Source organism: Dermochelys coriacea, chromosome 1 (genome assembly GCF_009764565.3).
Source record: "Dermochelys coriacea isolate rDerCor1 chromosome 1, rDerCor1.pri.v4, whole genome shotgun sequence".
Lineage (NCBI taxonomy): Eukaryota > Metazoa > Chordata > Testudines > Dermochelyidae > Dermochelys > Dermochelys coriacea.
In genome coordinates this window covers 6863052-6884250 of record NC_050068.2, presented here as the reverse complement: position 1 = coordinate 6884250, position 21199 = coordinate 6863052, and the positions used below count along the sequence as shown (strand labels likewise).

The 21199-nt window shown below is 45.0% G+C and overlaps 1 protein-coding gene across 1 annotated transcript in view; it reads left to right on the top strand.

The window, feature by feature from the left end:
* The window catches only part of CLPB (caseinolytic mitochondrial matrix peptidase chaperone subunit B), a 150546-nt gene that overhangs the window by 39940 nt on the left and 89407 nt on the right, over positions 1–21199 (top strand). The window contains 1 exon segment of the mRNA XM_038387537.2: positions 17229–17357. Within this exon segment, the coding sequence (XP_038243465.1) occupies positions 17229–17357 (129 nt within the window).

Sequence of the window (21199 nt, the reverse complement as noted above, 5' to 3'; positions counted from 1 at the left end):
CCTTTAACCAATTCCTTATCCACCTTTTGATGTTCATATTGATTCCCATCTTCTCCAATTTAACTAATAATTCCCCATGTGGCACGGTATCAAATGCCTTACTGAAATCTAGGTAAATTAGATCCACTGCATTTCCTTTATCTAAAAAATCTGTTACCTTTTCAAAAAAGGAGATTAGGTTGGTTTGGCATGATCTACCTTTTGTAAAACCATGTTGTATTTTGTCCCATTTACCATTGACTTCAATGTCCTTAACTAATTTCTCCTTCAAAATTTTTTCCAGATTTTTTCTTCAAAATCTTCCCTCATAGGTCAAGTTTTCTAGACTTTTTATAATTTTTGTTGCTCTTCTCTGGACTGTCTCCAATTTGTCCACATCTTTCCTGAAATGTGGTGCCCAGAACTGGACACTATACTCTAGTTGAGACCTTATCAGCATGGAGTAAAGCGGAAGAATTACTTCTCATGTCTTGCTTACAACACTCCTGCTAATACATCCCAGAATGACGTTTGCTTTTTTTTGCAACAGTGTTACACTGTTGACTCATATTTAACTTGTGGTCCACTATGACCCCCAGATCCCTTTCCGCAGGACTCCTTCCTAGGCAGTCATTTCCCATTCTGTATGTGTTCAACTGATTTTTCCTTCCTAAGTGGAGTACTTTGCATTAGTCCTTGTTGAATTTCATCCTGTTTCCTTCAGACCATTTCTCCAGTTTGTCCAGATCGTTTTGAATTTTAATCCTATCCTCCAAAGCACTTGCAACCCCTCCCAGCTTGCACCTGCAAACTTTATCAGCGTCCTCTCTATGCAATTATCTAAATCATTGATGAAGATATTGAACAGAACAAAACCCATAACTGATCCTTCAGGACCCCACTAGATATGCCCTTTCAGCTTGACTGTGAACCACTGATAACTACTCTCTGGGAACGGGTTTTCCAACCACTTATGCACCCACCTTATAGTAGCTCCACCTAGGTTGTATTTCCCTAGTTTGTTTATGAGTAGGTCAAGCGAGACAGGATCAAAAGCCTTACTAAAGTCAAGTTATACCACGTCTACCGCTTCCCCCCATCTACAAGACTTGTTACCCTGTCAAAGAAAACTGTTCGGTTGGTTTGACATGATTTGTTCCTGAGAAATCCATTCTGACAAATCCACACTTATCTTCTAGGTGTTTGCAAATGATTGGTTAATTATTTGCTCCATTATCTTTCCTGGAACTGAAATTAAGCCGACTGGTCTGTAATTCCCCAGGTTGTCCTTATTCTCTTTTTATAGATGAGCACTGTATTTGCCCTTTTCCAGTCCTCTAGAACGTCTCCCGTCTTCCATGACTTTTCAAAGATAATTGCTAATGCCTCAATCAACTCCTTGAGTATTCTAGGATGCATTTCATCAGGCCCTGCTGACTTGAAGATATCTAACTTCGTTGTTCTTCCAGTGCTGGTACCTAGGTGTATTCCACACGTGAGTCCTGAGACCAGAGATTTCTAGCAAATGGTATGCATTGCTGTGCACTTGTTCTCCTCTTGCTCCAAACCATGGGTATAAGGGACGGGACAGATCCTCACCTCTCCAGGTCCTTTTTACTACCACATGGCCTAGTTGAACTCCTCTGTATTTGAAGCTACCTCCATGTTTATTCATCAAACCCTGTAAATATATTGTAAATAGTTTTATTGTTCTTAGTAATGTTAGGGTTAATCTTTTATTCTAGGTAGCGTAGGTTAGTCCTCCCTGCCTTGGGGAGCCTTCCCCCACAGATAAGGACTATGTCCATTGTCCCAGGGTTTAAGAACTGCATCACCTGCCTATGCTCCTTCTCCATGAATGATGAGCAGTAGCATTGCCTAAAGTGCCTTGGGGAGGTGCACATATCCACTAAATGCAGCATTTGTTGCTCCTTCCCTGGGATCCATCCTCCACCTAGATATGATGATCCCGGGGACTGATGGTACCCAATGCCATGGAGTACCCCCCGACCAATTGACCCTTTATATTGGCATTATTGGGGTCTCTGGGATCCCTGTGCTAGACACCCCAAATTTGTACATGAATTCCATCTATCCTGTCCTAGCTGACGCCAATTGCGTCTGTCCTACTCCAAGGGAGAAAGAATTGAGCCGGATCCTACGGCTGTATCCTCCTCCTCACTAGATGAGGCAGTCGCCCCATCTTTGCCATCTCCACCTGATGACTACAGGCTGTAGCAGAAACTCCTGTGGAAGGATGGCAATTGAGCTTTAGATCCAACCTGAGGAGGTACAGGATACTCAGCATAGGCTAGTGGACATCTGCAGCCTTGTGATTCTAGCTGGGTGGACCCACCTGTGAACGAGACCCTTATGGAACCAGCCTCCTGCACCCCCACAGGGCTGAGAGGCATTATTTCGTACCAGCCAAGAGAGTGGAGTTCCAGTTTACACATCCAGCACCCAACTCATCAGTGGTATAAGCAGTCACTGAGAGATCTAGGCTATAGCATCCCAAGGCAACACCCACTGACAAGGATGCTAAATGCCTTTGCCATCTGGGGAGGAAAGTATTTTCTTCCACCAGCCTTAACTTTCAAATTGCTGACTATCAGGCCTTGCTAGCAAAGTATGATTTCACCAGCGACGCCAAAGTCCTGGCCTTTAAGGAAAAGCTTCTTCAGCAGGACAGGGGTCAATTCCAAGCCCTCGTTGATGAGGTCCAACTGGTAGCTAAAACATCTCTTTGGGCTGCAGTGGATGCTGCTGACACTGCTTCTAGAGGGATAACTACAGCGGTTGTCATGAGGTGTAATCTTAGCTCCACTCCTCAGGTTCCCCAGGGAGGTACAAAATAGCACTGAGCACCTGCCCTTTGACGAGGCTAACCTACTCACTGAAAAAAAACTGATGAGTCCCTTCACTTGCTTAAAGACCCCATAACAGCCCTCCATTCCCTGGGCATTTATACCCCGGTTCCAAAGAGGAAACACCACAAGTGGGTGTACAGACCAAGAACACCTCCCCAACCATTCGGTCATCAGTGATCTTACGAACCACTGCACAAACGCCAGGGTATACAGAGACCCAGGTATCTGGCTTCCTCCACGTCGACAGCTAAAGCTCGGCCCCACTCATCACCTAGGGTTTTTTCTTTTGATGGACATTCCAGAATCACATTCCTCTGTTGATGCCAACCTGTGCTACTCCCAAAACTTTTGGTGGCTGCTTCATCCACTTTGCTCACAATTGAAGGGCAATAACAATGGACAGGTGGGTGTTAGAAATCATTCACTCTGGCTACGTGATCAAGCTTATGTCACCTCCCCATCACAAACCCCCTTCTCAGCCCCTTTTCACGGACCACTCTCATGAGGAGATCCTCTGTCAGGAGGTGGACTCTTCCCTTCAACAAGGGGCTATAGAGCATGTGCCACCTCAACATCAAGAGAAAGGGTTCTATTCCCCATATTTCTTCACTTCCAATAAAAATGGAGGATGGAGACCAATTCTCAATCTATGCCAACTAAGTGTCTTTATTTTAAAATACAAATTCTGCATCGCCGCATTGGCATTAATAATCACCTCTCTGCAAGGCATGTGTTTCACAGCTCTCGGCCTGAAAGATGCTTGCATTGATGTGAACGTTCACCCACCCACAGCCAGTTCCTCAGATTCCTGGTAGGACAAGAGCCCTACCAATCCACAGTGCTCCCATTCAGACTAACTACAGCAGCTGGGGTCTTCACAAAGGTCTTCTCAGTGGGGGCAGCCTGGATGAGATGAAACAACTACAACTACACCATTTTTTCATATCTAGATAACTAGCTCCTGTGGGCAGATGCAGCAAGGAGGCCAGTTGGCAACCCTATTCCCACTTCATCTGCTGCCTTCCTTGGGAATCAGTGTCAACACAGGAAAGTCCACTTTTACTCCCACAAGGACCATAGACTTCATAGGAGCGACCCTAGACTCGACTACAGCAAGGCCCTACTTCTCTATGGCAGGATTCCAAGCTATGAACAACCTGACCTTGAACCACAGTCAAGGTCTGCCATTACCTGCTGGACCACATGGCCTCCTGTACTTACATAATGCCATTTGCCAGGCTCCACATCCATTGCCTATAGGCCTGGCTTTGGTCTGTTATTCACCAGACAAAGACAACATGAATACCAGGTTAACAGTTACCTCCAAGGTCACGGCTTCCAGGTTGGTCCACCAAACAAGAGAACAAGTATGTGTGGGTGTCCCTTTCCTTACACCCACACCTAATGCAACTATTATCATGGACGCATCTCTGATAGGTTATGGAGCCCACATGACAATCACACCGCACAGGGCACACAAACTCCTTGGGAGCCCAGAATGCATATCAGCCTTCTAGAGCTGAGAACAGTCTGTCTAGCCAACAGTGTATTAACTTAAGTACTGGGTCAGACCAGTGGTCTGTCTAACCCAGTAGGCTGACTTCCAACGGTGGCCAGTGCCAGGTGCTTCAGAGGGAATGAACAGAACAGGACATTTATTGAGTGATCCATCCCCTGTTGTCCAGTCCCAGCTCCTGGCAGTCAGAGATTTGGAAATAGCCAGAGCATGGGTTTGCATCCCTGACCATCTTGCATCCCTGACTATCCTCCATGAACTGATGTAATTCTTTTTTGAACCCAGTTATACTTTTGACCTTCTCAACATCCCCTGGCAATGAGTTCCACAGGTTGAGTGTGCATTGTGTGAAGAAATACTTCATTTTGTTTGTTTTAAATCTGCTGTCTGATAATTTCATTGGGTGACTCCTGGTCGTTGTGTTATGTGAAGGGGTAAATAACTGTTCCCTATTCATTTTCTCCACATCATTCATGGTTTTATTGACCTCTGTCATATCTTTTCCAAGCTGAACAGACACAACAGAACAAATTAGCCCTGGAATCCGTGGGAATTCCTTTTATTTTAGGCTACCTACATACTCTCAAGATGTCAGGCCTTTCCATTAGCTTGCTGTGGGTCCATGTTGCAGCAATGAGTGCCTTCCATTCTCCACTTGAAGGCTGTACTGTTTATACTCATCCAACAACAACCAGATTCCTGAAGGGCCTCATGAGAACTTTCCCACCTGGATGAAACCAACACTGCAATGGGATCCTAATCTTGATCTTCCAGTACTTACTAGACCTCCCTTTGAACCGCTAGCCACCTGCTCCATGTCCTACCTCTCTATGAAGATCACCTTCCTAGTCACCATTGCAGCAGCCAAAAGAGTGAGTGAACTGAGAGCACTTATGGAAGACCCAACATATATTATATTTCATAAGGAGTTAGGTATCCCTTCGTGTCCACCCAAAATTCATCTCCAAGGTAATCACGTGAATCAACCTGATCACTTATTCCTTCCAAAACATCATGGTTCCCATGAAGAGAGAAGATATCACTCTCTCAATGGCCAGTGGGCTTTGGAAAATGCCTAGACTATTTGTTGCTTTAGTGGAGCGAACAAAAGGATAAGCGTTATTTACACAGAGACTCTAAGTGGCTCTGTGACTGCAGTATTCTTTGTTATCAACTGGCACTTCTTCCTCTCCCAGAGGAGGTCAGGATCCACTCCACTGGAGCACAAGCAACTTCTACAGCATCTCTTTGAGAGCTGCTTATGCTGGACATTTGTAGGGCGGTTACCTGAAGTTCTGTCCGTACTTCAGGAAACTTTGCGCATTAGTCCAGACCTGTGAAGACAGCTGTGGGGACTTCAATATTACAGGCATCTATGCCACCTGCATTCTTGCACCCCCTCCTGTTTGACTACTGCTTACCAATCACCTACATCTGGAATACCCACTGGGGCCAGCACTTGAAGAAGAAATGGAGGTTACTTAAGTGTAACTGGAGGTTCTTCAAGATGTGTGGTCCTTATCTGTATTCTGCTACCTGCCCTCTGCTGCAGATCATGACTGGATTTACAGTAAAAAGAGGAACTGTGTGACGTCGGTTCGCACTACACCTTATACCCTCAGTTTGGAGCACGAGGAGAACAACTGCGCAAATGCAGACAAACAGACACTACTTGCTAGAAATCTTCAATCTCAGGCACGTGTGGTGCGCATGCACACCCACGTGTGGAATACAGATAGGGCCTATGCATCATAAAGAATCTCCATTTATGGGTAATATTGAGTGCATAGGAGACAAAAGCTGGACCTGGGGGAGGGAAAGGAGTAGATTGGGTAAAGGAACATAGTGAAACGGAGACTGAAGGAAGAGAATCAGTGACTGGGAGGGTGGAGACTGAGACTGGCTAGGCAAGGAGACTGGGACTGGGAGTTGCCATGGGGGACACTGGGACCGGCTGGGCAAGGGGACTGGGAGCTGGGGCGAGACTGGGACTTTAAACCTATGAAGGAAATGGTGGGAGATTTGGGCACCAGTTGGTTAGGCAGGGAATATTGGGATTGACAGAAGAGCTGTTGGAGGAAGAGAAAGAGACGGACTGTATGGACCAGGAGACTTGGAACGGTGGGTTGGAGGGTGTTCAGACAAGGAGCTAGGGTGTTGGGGGAGAACTGGGACTTGCTGGGGAAAGAGACTTGGACAAGGAGCTGGGGCAGACTGGGAGCCAGTGGGAGGGAATGGAACAGACAGATCAGACAAAATGCTGGGAGAGAAGAACTGGGATAGGCTGGGCAAGGATACTGAGAACATAGACTCATAGACTTTTAAGGCCAGAAGGGACTATTGTAGTACCTCCCAACTTTGTGTCATCTGCAAATTTTATTAGCACCTTCCAACTTTTTGTGCCAAGATCATGAATGAAAATGTTAAATAAGATTTGTTCCCAAGACCAATCTCTGAGGAACTCCACTAGTGACCTTCCTCCAGACTGACAGTTCACCTTTCAGTATGACCCATTATAGTCTCTTTAGCCATTTCCTTATCCACCTTTTAGATCTCATACTGATCCCCATCTTCTCCAACTGAACTAGTAATTTCCCATGTGGAGCTGTATCAAATGCCTTACTGACACCCAGGTAGATTAGATTTACTGCTTTTCCTTTGTCTACAAAATCAGTTATCTTCTCAAAGTGATCAGGTTGGTCTGGCATGATCTACTTTTTGAAAAACCATGTTGTATTTTATTCTGATTACTGTTTACCTATATTTCCTTAACTACTTTCTCTTTCAAAATTTGTTCCAAGAGAAACCTGCATACAATCGAGGTCAAACTAACGAGCCTGTAGTTTCCTGGACCCTTTTTTTCCCCTTTGTTAAAAATAGGTACTGTATGAACAATTCTCCAGTCATAGGGTATGACCCCTGAGTTTATGGATTCCTTTAAAATCCTTGGTATTGGGCTAGCAATGCCATGTGCCAGTTCCTTTAATATTCTTGGATGGAGATTATCTGGGCCCCAACCCCAAGAGGGTCCCATTAAGCTGTTTGAGTTTGACTTCCATCTCAGTTGTGGTAATTGCTACTTCTGTAAGCTCATTTCCATTAGCCACCCTGCCGCTACACCTAAGCTCGTCGTTACCCTTATTAAAAACTCAGGCAAAGTAGTTGTTCAGGGGTTGGGCCATGCCTAGATCCTTAATCTCCACCCCATCCTCAGTTGTTTAGCAATCCCACTTCTTCTTTCCTTGTTTCATTTTTATTTATATGGATAAAGAACCTTTTACTATTGGTTTTAACGTCCTTTGCAAGGTCCAACCTGCTCAGCTTTTGGTATTTCTCACTTTTCCCCTACACTTTCTGACCTCAAAGGGATAGCTTTCCTTGCTGTTTCTTCCCATCTTCCATTCCTTGTAGGCTTTGGGCTTTCTCTTTATCAGCTGTTTGAGAAGCTTGCTCATCCAGTTTGATCTGCAACCCTTCCCTATGAATTTTTCCCCTTGCTTGGGATGCAGGCTTGGAGATAGGTTCTGCAACTTTGACTTAAAGTAATTCCAAGCCTCCTCCACCTTCAGATCCTTGACTTGAGTTCTTCAGTCCAGTCCACTTCCCTAACTAATTCCCTTAATTTTTTTAGGTTTGCCCTTTTGCAGTCAAAGACCCTAGTTGCAAACCTACTTTTGTTTATCCTTCCATTTAGTTTAAACTGAATTAGCTGTCCTCTACAGCTAGTTCTAGGAGGCCCTTGCTACTTGTCAATATTAAACCTAAAATGGCATCATCTCTTGTAGGTTCAGAGACTATTTGGTAAAGAAATCTGTCAGCTATCACATCCAGGAATATCAGGGCCCTACCGTTGTTCATAACATTTGTCCCCCAATCTGTGTCTGGGAAATTAAAGTCTCCCATAATCACACAACTCCCAGTAGTATTTATTTCATTAAAAATATTAGAGGTCTCTATCCATATCCAAATTGGATCATGGGGGTCTGTAGCAGATCCCAAGCACTATCCCAGGAGAGCCTTTGTTACCTTTCTTCCCCAAAGTGATTTTGACCCAAATAGATTCTTTTTTATCCATTCCATCACTTCTAATTTATTTACAGTCTACCTCCTCGTTAATATTCAATGCTATTCCACCACCATCACCTTTATTTCTGTCTTTCCTGAACAGCACATACCCTTCAATAGCTGTGCTACAGACATCACTACTATTCCACCATGTTTTTGTTAAATATCTGGTTTCACTTCCTGCACCAACAGTTCTAATTTCTCCATTTTGTTACCCAGGCTCCTTGCATTGGTTTCCAGACATCTTAGTTGTTTTTGCTCAGCTTCATCCAGATTAGGTACAGTCATTCTACTGCCGGTATCACCTACCTGACTGTTAGTTCCAATACCAGTGACACTATCTTTCCTCTTGATGTCCATTCTCCTACCCTCTGTTGTTCCTTTCTCTATTGCTGTAACTTCTCTTACTTGATCTTCCTACCACTCAGTGTTAGAATCAGGCATGGAGATTACATGAGCATCTCCCAACCATCTCCCCTGAATTCCTAGTTTAAACTCTTAATCAGTTATGCCAGCCCAATTCCAGAAGTCTATTTCCCTTCTCATTCAGGTGGAGTCCATCCCATGAGAACTGTCCTCTGTCCATGACTGCCTCACAATGGTCGAACATCCCAGATCCCTCCTTATAGCACCATGGCCTGAGCCGTCTGTTGCTCATCATAATCGTGTCTCACTTTTGCTCGCCTCCTCTAGGGACAGGCAGAATCCCACGGAAGATCACCTGAGCCACCATTTCTTTAAGAGTCATCCCAAGCCTGGCATAGACTGCCTTGATGTGTTCCAGCAAGAATTTAGCTGTATCATTTGCTCCCATCTGAAGGGCAATCAGTGGATTCTTTACAGTTGCCATTGGGATCCTCTTAAGCTTCAGGTCCACATCCCGTATCTAGGATCCTGGCAGACAGCACACCCTTCTGTTCTCCGGATCAGCTCTGGTGACAGGCTTGTCCGTTCTTCTTAGCAGGGAGTCCCCAGTCACGTAGACTGCCTCTTCTTGGTGTTGGTGCGATTCTCCAGCCTTCCCCCCTTCTGTTCTTTCTGGTTGCAAGTCTTCTAGTCTTTTGTTCTCACTTGCCATCTTCTGTGAGTCATCCTCTGTCCTCCTGGGGCTCAGAACTCTGTCTATCCTCCACTGACTCTTCCCCTCTTCTTGTAGGACTTGTTGCTCTTCTCTTCTCCCTTGTTCTCCCATTTTCTGTTACTGCCTGCTGTGCCCCTTCTTCATTTTCAAACTCAGGAAACCTGTTCCTGAGCTCTGTTTCTCCTTCACCAGCTGGTCTTTTCCTCTGCCTGGTTCTCATAGTCCCGTGCTTCCACTGGCCACTTTCTTCACCCAGCAGTCTCCCCTCAGAGTTCTTCAGTCCAGCTTGCATCTGCGAGTCTTGAGTTTTCGCTTCAGCCTCCTCTCTCCTTCCTTCCTTCATCATCTGCTCAAATCCCTTTCAAAACTCAACCGTAGTTTCTATCTGATTCTCCAACTCTCAGATCTTCTCCATCAGCTCTATCAGATGGCACTTCATACAAAAGAAGCTCTTTTCAGGTACTTGCTCCAGGGTAACATACATGCCACAGTTTTCACATCCAGTGATCTTCACTGCCTCTTCCATTCCTTGGGTCACTGCCACTGCTGCCTCTGTAGCTGTCATAGCCTTCCCTCCTAAGCGCCTGTCGCGGAGAAAAAAGGGAAACACACAAAAAACAAAATTAGAACACCATGCACTCCCTCCCCCAAACTCCCACTCAAACTCCCCTTTTCCAGCTCTGTTTGCTGGCTCCTGTGCCTCTGGCTGGTTGCTTGTCTGCCTTTATAGGCCCCCCTAGTCAGGGAAGCCCTGTCCCCTAGTCAGGGCTCTGCTGTGATCAAAGGCTCTGCTTCTCTCACAGCACACTGCTCCCTACCACCTCCTGCGAACTTTAAAAAAAAAAAAGAGTGGGAGGGGAGAAATTGGTATTAGCTGAGAAAGGAGACTGGCACCTGGGGGGGGGGGGAGACTGAGGGTGGGGGAAGAAGATTGGGACTGGACAGTGAACCTGGAGGAGGAGACTAGGACTGGCTGGGCGAGGAGGAGGAGCCTGAGAAGTGGAGATTGGGACTGGGTACTTAAGGAAAATAGGACTTGGACAAGAAACCAAGAGTTGGGAAGAGACAGGTCCGAGCCAGGTTGGAGGGGACGGGGCAGAAGGAGTCAAGCATGGCGGGGAATGAACAGAAGAGTCTGTGCCCACTAGAACACACTCCCCTCCAGAGCCTGGAAGGAACCTAGGAACCCTGAGTCTCACCATTCTTCTGCCATCAGCAAAAATCCATGAAACCTACTTGCAAAGTTGCAAAGTATACTTGAATTTGCAACTTCAGTAATGTTTTGTTTACCTAGTTTTTTGTGTGTAATACATAGCCTTTGTAATTCTGTATAGCAGGTTGATGCTGGCAAAAGGAGCTAATACGTTTTTAAAAATCTACTGCCTTTTTGAATGGGTAAATGAATACAAGTGTATCATTTTGCAAGACAAACGATTATATTTGTGTCCCTTTGGGCCTCGTAGTTGGTTTGCCCATTACCGGCCACAAATAAACGTGTGGGGCAGTGGGGACCTGCTGGTGAGTCTTAAAGTCCTAAAATCTTGTTTCCTGGAATCAAAATGAAAATGTCACCTCACTTCAAGAAACTGCTTCACATTCACTTTAAATGCAGTCTAATTGAAGGGGAGGAGGGTTTGTGTGTATGTCAAGATTAGAGAAACGATTTTGTAAACCTGTAAAACATTTTTGTGAGCAGACATCCTTCGGTATCCTGGAGGTGACTTGGAAACACTGCCGCCTGCTGACTTACATTTATAAAGCCACTTTTATCTGGAGGGATGCCAAAGCACTATGCAAAATTATAGATAGATGGTTTACATCATCCACTCAAATGCAGCCACCTCTGGGGTGAAGTAAGGCTGTTCTTGCACCAGCAGCACTGTGCAAGTTTTTAGAAGTGGATGTAAAACCCTGAATAACTTCTCTAGTCGGGGAATGTTTTGTGGACAGACTGATTGCACCTGTTTGGCGATGGGCAAGGGTATTAGTGCTAAACTCCATGATCTGAATGCAGTTGGATCTTTTATACTCTTTCATAGTCAGCATCAGTTTCACATCTGAGCAGTGCTCCCAAAATTGGGATGTTGGTTTAGTCCTGACCCAGGTAAAAGGGCATCACCAACTGAGTCACCAGCGCCACTTCCTGTGCCATCTGGCTCTCTTTAGAGGTGTCTCATCCATCTAAATAGTGAGCAAGACCTTAGCTTGTGAGAGCCGATGAGTCCAAGATGCCAAACATTCTCCCTGAGGAAGGCAAGTCTAAGCAGTATCTTTCTGGTCCCATTCCGAATCACCTCACCACAACTCATGCAGCTACCAGAACTCCAACCTTTCCTGGCCCTTGTAACTAAATGAACTATAGCTCCTACACTTTGACCTTTGGCTCAGAAATTAAACATTTCCTGCTTATTGTGTGGAGCAAATTTAGGAAACCCGATTACATTATCAAAGGCAAATAGTGCTTCTCCTGCATTATTTGCAGAATAAAATACTGCTAATTAGTCTGGTAGCAAAGACAGAACTGTGTAATGAGATTGTCCGTTAGTTTAGTACAGCATTTTGGCCTCATTGCTGGGAGCTTAAAGTGAGATAAAGTCAAATGAAGGTGTAATCTTTCAACCTTTGCCTTTGATAAAATGCACGTTCAGAAGATGGATCAACTCTAGAGCAATTTTGACAGGGCGTTATTTTATTTTTAAATGCTCCTTGCTCTCATCCCTCATTGTAACGTATTAGTTCTACCGACCCTCTCCTTGATGGGAGCTGCGAACACACATGCATCAGGCTGCTGTAGTGGCAAATGCAAAATGCATGAAATAACATTAAAAAAATGAACAATGGAATGCCAATACATAATGCATGTGCACAGACTTTATTTAAGACAAAGTATTTCAACCAATAAAGTTAATTGTTTTTGTCCGCATACCGTTCTCTAAACTAATATATTTTATTTTTTTAGGAGTGGGGAGAAATAAGTCCACTCAGTTAGAAGTTGCATTAATTCTTTGGTTGACATGTTTTATTAAAAAGAATAAATTCAGTTGCATTTTTAAAAAGAGAAAGAGAGAGGGAGAGAGCGAAACTGCCTCTTTTTTAAACCGATTTGCATATTTTGTGAATAAATATTTTTTCATAAAAACTTCCAAATCAGGGGGATACACGCCACACGCACTGCACAAAATATATTGCAGACATTTATATGGATGGCAGGAAGGGAGACAGAGGCCTGAAAATTTCCAGGCACCCAGTGATTGATGGCAGACGAGGCTTCCCCTGACGCTTTATTGAGTTTCCGATGATTATCTCTTGCTGAGACATTTTTTACAGATGACGGCCGAGCTGTCACAACGGACCATGGGGGAAAAAACCCAACAATAATAACACTTTAATCTTTTTACTGCACTGCTCCCTAGTATCTCAGATTCATCTTCCCTGACGCACGCAGTTCATTATCTTGCCCCTCCCTGGATAGGAAATGAAGAAAAATAAATAAATATACATACAAACCATGTATGCTTATAGAAGATGCCCGCAGAAGGAAGGGAGCGTCACGTTAATTGCTCTCTTTGCAGGTGCTGGGTTTTATTACCAGAGATGCTGGGCTGGAATGGGCTTGGCTATTAGTTACAGGATTGTATTTACGTTTTATTGCAACTTTTAGGTGGTTTTGGACTCAAGCAGTAGTTATGGGAAGGTAATGTAGGCACGGTGCATTGTGGATGGTTCAAGTTCTGTGTCTGTTATTACTGTCACCAATTGTTCTGTGCTCGGAGCTGTACAAGATCCTCACTGCAAAGTCCTTGCCTGCAGGAGCTTACAGTCAAAGGGCCTGTTCTGCCATTGGCTATCCACACGTATTCCCGCTGAAGTCAATAAGAGTTAAGCACACATATCCAAGAGTGGAAAGTAGCCTGCTATGTTGGAGATGTTCACTCGGAGACAGCATGTGCAAGGCCCTTCCTGTCACTTACACCTAACGGTGGGGCTGTAACACCCCCCCCTTCTCCCCCGGGGCTCTGTGCTTCCAAATAACTCCAGCTAGGTTAGGGCAAGCCAGGAGAAAGGCTGCTGGATCCACACTTCTGAGGATTGACTGCCCGGGGAGAGGAGAGTATAACAAAAGGGTGACTGATCTTTATTTTCTGGCCTCAGTCATATGACGTGGGTCAGGGTTATAAAAGGTACATGGCAGGGGTCACATGGCAGGGGTCAGGGTTCAGTGACTCCAGTGGCTGGTATTATAGCATCCCTTTCTTTGAAAATCAAAGGCAAGTAAAACACAATATCAACCAAAACCAACAACCACTGAGTAAAACAGCCAGTCAAGAGAACAGCAAATGGTGATGTCTAGGGTGGGGGCCAAGGCAGAAGCCTGAATCCCCTAACAGATGAGCAGATTGTGCTGCGTGTTATTGGACGTTGGTCAGTCAATGCTATCTCTAAATCTTCTGGCTTTCTGATCACATGGCCCCATTTTGATCTCGGAACAGTTTCTTCAATGGGCTGTCTGGCCTCTAAGGTGGATCCTTATGCAGCTCCTGGTGTCCTCCTTTGTCTGTGATTGGGCGGTGCAGGTTGTTTCTGTCAGCCATGAGCACTCTCAGGGTATGTCTATGCCACAGTGAGACACCTGCGGTGCTGTACCTGTACTGCTGTAGTGCCATAGCTGTAGTAGGAAGAGAGCCTGAACCATATGGCCTTGTATCAGAAGCCTGTTGTGAGACCTGAACCAAAGTAGTGGTCAAGCTTTGCTGATATATAGCAAAGCTAGCAGAAGTCAGGCTCTGCCTGTTTGCAATACCAGCCCTGTTCTTGCCAGGTTCTGTGAGCTTGCAAGCAGGCAGAGTCTGACTTCTGCTAGCTTTGCTTCTTTGCTTTTTATCAGCAAAGCTTAACCACTACTTTGGTTCAGGCCTCACACCAGATTTCTGGTACAAGGTTCTATGTTTCAGGCTGTCTTCCTACTACAGTAGCACAGACACTTCCTACATCAACAGAAGGGGTGTTTCCATCAGGGTCGCTAATCCATCTGTCCGAGAGGTAGTAACTAGGATGATGGAAGAATTATTCCATCAACCTAGCCACATTTACACTGGGAATTAAGTTGCAGACAGAGAGATTGCAGCCTCTAGGCTGGGAAGAGACTGGTGAATGTTGGGGACATGGCTGGCCTGCGGGAACCCTGTTGGGGAGGTCAAGCGTGAGATTCAGTTGCTTGGGAGATTCATGCCAAACCTTGGACTAATCAAATAGCGTTAAAATAAATCTTTGTTGTTCACTGGACTGACTGCTGTTAATGCACTTTAAACTTTTTGTTATTTGTTATTTGTATGGCGGTAACACTGAGAAATCCAGCCACCAATCAGGATATCATTGCATTAGACAGCTTACGGACATGGAACAAAAAGGCACTCCCTTCCCTTTACAGTCTAAGTAAAAGTCAAGAGACAACAGGTGAATACAAACAGACCTGTCTGACTGGGAAAAGCCACTCTCTCCAGTTAAAGATAGCAACTCTATACAGGCCCTGGAAAATGGGCCTTGTGAGGTAGATCATATGCAGTGCAAACTGGGCATACAGTGGTTGTCTCACTGGGACTTCTGCCCACTGAGGGATGGAGTGAAACCTTCATGTGCCTTATGATGGAAGAAAAGGTTTCCAAAGGCAAAGATGATTGGTTTATCATTATTTCATAATGCCCGGAAGTCCGTTTCCAAAAAACACACAGAATGCAGGTCCCCATCCAGAAGAGTGTGTGCTAAGGGATGGGTTTGGCAGGGGGTGAGGATATAACATATCCCAGGAAAGGGAAGTGGGGTGGCACATTGAGTTCCAGGAATGAGAATAGAGTTGCTCAGATTATGCAGCCCTGCTGACATACTGATGTGCTGCACTGAACTCCCCAGTAAGGACTCGGAGCCGCTCTCTGTGTTACCGTAGAGTGGTCTGAGGTTGTCTCGATCTAGTTGTGCAGATGAATCAGCATTGTCGGTTGCAGTAGTTTATCTGAGAGTTTGTTGAAATTGTTTGGATTTGCATCCTCGCTTTATTATTTTAAAATGCCATGTTGCTCAAGGCAAGTGCAGGGCTGGTGGCTGTGGCTGGAGCCAGGCATGGAACAGGTGTGGTGCATTTTTCCCCTGCACACAGCTCTGGTAACGAATCTCAATCCTGATCTGTAGCTACTCCTAATGTTTCAGGATTACCCACCTGAATACAGAGTACGTATCAAACCTGCGTTGGAACATCCTGTACCAACTTTGTTTTGGACTGAGAGTGCATGTTTTAGAGGGGCTGCCTCTACAGGATGTTCATACATTCATTCGCCTCTGTGGAGCTCAGTGGGAGAAGAAAATGATAGCTAATTGATTTTAGAAACCACCGGAAATAATGTTTCTGTTTGTAAGAGGATCACAGTTTTACGGTCAGATTCCATGGAATCTACCAGTGCTAGAGACAAGTGCATTACACCACCGGAAAAAGTGATTCCAGGCATCCTTAAGGGGTCATGAAATAGTATTTTTTCTGTTGTGGTAGCACTAGGAGCCCCACTCATGGCCCTGGATCTCATTGTGCTAGGTTCTGTACAAACCCAGAACAAAAGGACAGTCCCTGCCTCAAGGAGTTTACAGTCTAAGTATATGACAAAGAATAAGTATATATATATATATATAAAAAACCCTTAAGCTGAATATTGTGCTTCCGGGACCTCAGGCCAGGATAATTGTTATTTACCTTTGAGGGAAGAAGGTATTTCTGGTAGGTTGGTTGTTTTTTGTTTTTTTCTGGTAGCCGTTGGAAGCTTCTGAGAGGTGTGGACTAGTTGAGGCAGCCCCAACAGAGCTGGATTAGTGGGCAGATGGCAGGTGGGCAAAGAAAGCTGCATGGTAAGTGCAGTATACTATTACTGTGGGGAGTGTGTGCATCCAATATGCAGATGCACACAGAACAGGTGGTGATGTAGTTGTGCCCAGAGGCTTGTCCTAACCCTGATTTGCCATAGGAGATGGAGATGGACTATAAAGCAAAAGTCTCCATGCTGCTCACTTGTATTTAAAAACAATTTCAGTTAAATGAAAAAGAGGCATTTGAAGTTGTGGGGTTGAATGGGAGGGAGGGGTCTGTGAGAAGAAAGGATCTTACTTCCGCTCTGGTATCCCCGCTGCTGCCAGCGAAGGTGAAGATAATGGACCACTAGTAGCACCTCTGAGACCTCTTTCACTTGGCAGAGAAGGGGTCCAGACTTCCAGCAAACTCACCCTCCTCTTTGTTACAGTTGTGAGGGCATGGAGTGAGACTGCTAGAAACCTTCTTCCCCAACTACCGTGGTTCCTGCCCACTGGGATGGGGATAACGGCCTACCAGCAGCGTCCCCTGGGGTGCTGGGCAGTTTCCAGAGAAGATAAGCAGGCCTTCAGCACCTTCCTCACCTCCAAATGCTGAATGATGGCTGCCTCGTAAACCTGGTTGGATGGAGAGTGGGGCAGCCCTTTCCTCCCTTTGTCCCTCTGCTGAAGGGGTAGTGTGGGGGGTGAGACTGGTAACCAGGGGCCTCACTCCTCATTCTTTGGGAATTATACCTCGGGGCATAAACTGCTTATTTTGACAATTTTCATTGTTTCACCCTGTGAAAAGCCAAGGTGCATTTTTAACCCAACCGGATCTTTACTTTGCCCCACTTTATTGAGCTGCCTTTTCACTTGTCTCTTTCTGCAGTTCTGGTAACCCGGGAGGATGATTTCAACAACCGTCTGAACAACCGAGCCAGTTTCAAGGGATGCACGGCTCTTCATTACGCTGTGCTTGCTGACGATTACATGACTGTCAAGTTGCTGCTAGATGGAGGTAAGGTCCAGGGCTTGTAAGGGTTCCTGGGTCAGGATCACAGCTGCGGACTGTGACCTCGCTCCTTGTTGATTTACAGTATGAATTATGATTTACTGCTCTGTTGGATTTATTTATCCGCTCATCCTGATGTTCCCTTTTGCATCTCCGGGTCTGTCTTTCATACCACTTCCGATGCCTGGAATAGCCTCCCTCTTCCTATACATTGTGTCCTCTCTTTTTTCCTGTAAATTGGCACAAAAAGACAGAACAAAAACCAGTGGCTGAAAGCCGAACTCAGACAAATTCAAATTAGAAATAAGGCACAAATGTTTACCAGTGAGGGCGATTAACCATGGGAACAAACTACCCAAGGAAGAGGAGGACTGGATTGCCCATCTCTTGATGTCTTCAAGTCGAGACTGGATGCCTTTCTGAAAGATAGTATTTTAGCCAAATGCAAGTTATTGGACTCAATGCAGGGATAAATAGGAGAGATTCTCAGCCCTGTGTTATACAGGAGGTCAGATTAGATGATCTCATGATCCCTTCTGGCCTTGAAATCTATGAATCTCTCCTGACAACTCGTGATTTTCCAGCTTGCTCTCCACAGCACATCTTTGCTCAGCTGCTGCCAAAGCCCTGGCTATGCCTGTCCATGTAATGTAGATTACAAGACAACTCAAGGAAAGCAACTCCTTAATAAAAGATGAGAGAGGAGGAAGATTGCTCCCTCTGATATGTTCCGCCCTTCCCTTTTTGGGTAACTCTCTTCCTCCCCATCCCACCTCCTGCCTTCTCATGGCTTATTTGTACTGCAGTCACACCTAGAGGCTTCAGCTGAATTGTGGGTCTCTTTGTGCTGGGTGCTGTAAATACCTATATTAAAAAGAAAAGGAGTACTTGTGGCACCTTAGAGACTAACAAATTTATTAGAGCATAAGCTTTCGTGAGCTATAGCTCACTTCATCGGATGCATTTAGCTTATGCTCTAATAAATTTGTTAGTCTCTAAGGTGCCACAAGTACTCCTTTTCTTTTTGCGAATACAGACTAACACGGCTGCTACTCTGATACCTATATTAAGTTACAGTCTATGCAGACAAGACAGGCAGAGCAAATACCATTATCCCCTTTTACAGAGGGAGGACTGAGGGCCAAGGTCACATAGAGGGTCTCTGGGAGCACCAGGAGCAGCATCCTGATCTCTGAGTTCCAGTACAGTGCAGAAAGCATAAGACCATCCTTCCTTGCTAATGTGTAGTATTTAACTCATGCATTAGGGGCATGGATCATGCTTTATTATATTTTGTGTCATGTACCAGACACACCTATGGTGCTAGATCAATATCTTAATTAAAAATAACATACCCTACCTTTATTTTTTCCACTACTTTTAAAAATTCCCATCTAGTAGGGTAGACAGATGCTACCATGACACTAGTTTTACGTCTTTCCCCTTTTCTGTCCTAATTATATTTATTGGGGCTTTTTTTCCCCCGTATAATTCATAAACATTGCTATAATTATTTAACTTTTCTATTGCGGTAGTGTCTACAATGGGGGGCGGGGCATTGTGCAAGGTGCAGCACAAACATATGGGGTGCAGGTGGAAAATTAAGAAAGATGGAGGCATGTGGCATCAGAGAAAGCTAAAAGCACTAAGAGGAGCTGGAAGAAAACTGATAGACCCTTGATATCACACTGAGTAATGTACTCTACCATTGACAAGGCAGAAAAGGAAAATACTAAGGCTGAGATCCTGGCCCTACTGAATGGCAAAGCTCTCATTGATTTAAGTAAGTTAGAATTTCACTCAGTCCACAGCTCTTCCGGAGCCAGACTGTTGAGCATGAGAGAAGCACTGACAGAGAGCCACCAAAAGAAAAGCTGATGCAAATAAGAGTATCTAGTGTCTCCCGAGTGAGAAATCTGGGCGGAGACCTCAGTAACCCAGATAAAGGAAACGGAAGGGTATGTGCTGCCTTCCAGGTGCCATGATAAGTGATGCCACAACAAGGGCACCAGACATCCCAGAGAATGCTGAGAATTACTACTGATTAAGAAATCCAAAAATTCTCCATAAGTATAGTATAACAGGCTGCAGTGCTTGCGGGAAACCATAAAGAGTACAAGGAAACAGAAACAGTTAATGTAGTTTTACCTGGGGCTTCTCAAAGGTATGGTCAATGAATTTTGAGATACGAATTATAATATGGGAGAGCGGGAGTTGTTGTTGTGATTATTTTATGACATTATTTGTATTACTGTAGCACCCAGGAGCCCCAGTCATACTAGGCACTGTGCAAACACAAAACTAAAAGGTTCCTGCTCCAAAGAGCTTGCAGTTCTGAGATTCATAGATTCCAAGGCCAGAAGGGACCATTGTGATGATCCAGACTGGCCTCCTGTATAGGACAGGCCAGAGAATTTCCCCCAAATAATTCCCACAGCAGATCTTTTAAAAAGACAGCCCATCTTGATTTAAAAATTGTCAGTGATGGAGAATCAACAGTGATCCTTGGTAAGTTGTTTCAACACTCTCTAAGTATAAGACAAGAGACAACAAATGGAGACAGACAGACAGACAAACGGGTAAGTACTGGAAAAGGATGAGACGCTGTTGGTCAACAGGGTGGGCAGTGGTCTCAGTAAACCAGCACCCTGGCCATTGTAAAGTTTTCTGTAGGTATCACAGCAAAGGAGAGTTTTGAGGAGGGATTTGAAGGAGGATAATGACATGGCTTTGCAGATGTTTTTGGGGAACTCCTCCCAAGCTTGTGGGGCAACAAGGGAGAGAGCACGAAGGTGCTTGTTTGCCCACTTGTTAAATTTTCAATGAATGAGAGGTGATAGATAGGGTGGGGTTTGGTGTTGAAGGTCCTTGAAAGTGAATATAAACAGTTTATGTTTGATGTATTAAAGAAGGAAAAGCCACTGGAGGGATAAGGAGCCCGGAGAAGAGAAGGATGATGTGGTCAAAGTGACAGGCTAGGACAATGATCTTTGTAGCAGCGTTCTGAATGGATACAAGCAGGGCAAGATTGCTTTTGTCAGGGCCAGAGAGAAAGATGTTGCAGTAATTGAGATACAAGTGATGAGAGTTTTAGCTGGATGGATGGATAGGAAAAGCTGTATCTTAAGGTTCGTCTACACTTGTGGCGGCGTGTACAGTACAGACACTGCACACGCAGCTATCACAGGTATAGACAGTGAGGCACGGCTTAAGCGAGTAAAGTGCCCTACACTCCTGACCCCCCAAGGTATATCCCCTACACAGGCTCTCCACACACCCAAGCAGTGCCTCACACGTCTACACTGCTGTTTTTAGTAGTGTGTCATGCTGCTCCCTGCTATTGCAGCCTTTCACTGCGGCATGTAACTGCACACCTCAGTGACCAGTGTGAACGCAACCTGCCTTTCACTGTGGCATGTAGCTACACGTATAAAGCCTGTAGTCTACACACTGCTGTAAGTGTAGACATAACTTTAGATAAATTATTCAGAAAGAATCTGCAAGATTTAGACATAGCCTGGAGGTGAGGACCTAGAGAGAGGTGCACGTTGAAGATGGTGCCCAGGTTACAAGCCTGAGTGACAGGGAGGATGACTGAGATAGGAGGTGACCGGGTGATCTTGGGGTGGGAGGAGATTAGGAGCTCTGTTTTAGGTTTGTTGAACTTGAGTTGGCAACTAGACATCCACAAGGAGATGTCAAAGAGACAGGGTCAGGCCAAGATTTTAGTTAGGTGCCTAATTTCCATGTATGCCTTTGAAAATCTCCCCCAACATGTGTAAGGTGCTGGAATGCCCATGCAGAAGTTAGAATTCTGCAGCATGAGCTCAGATATATTTGTACCTGCA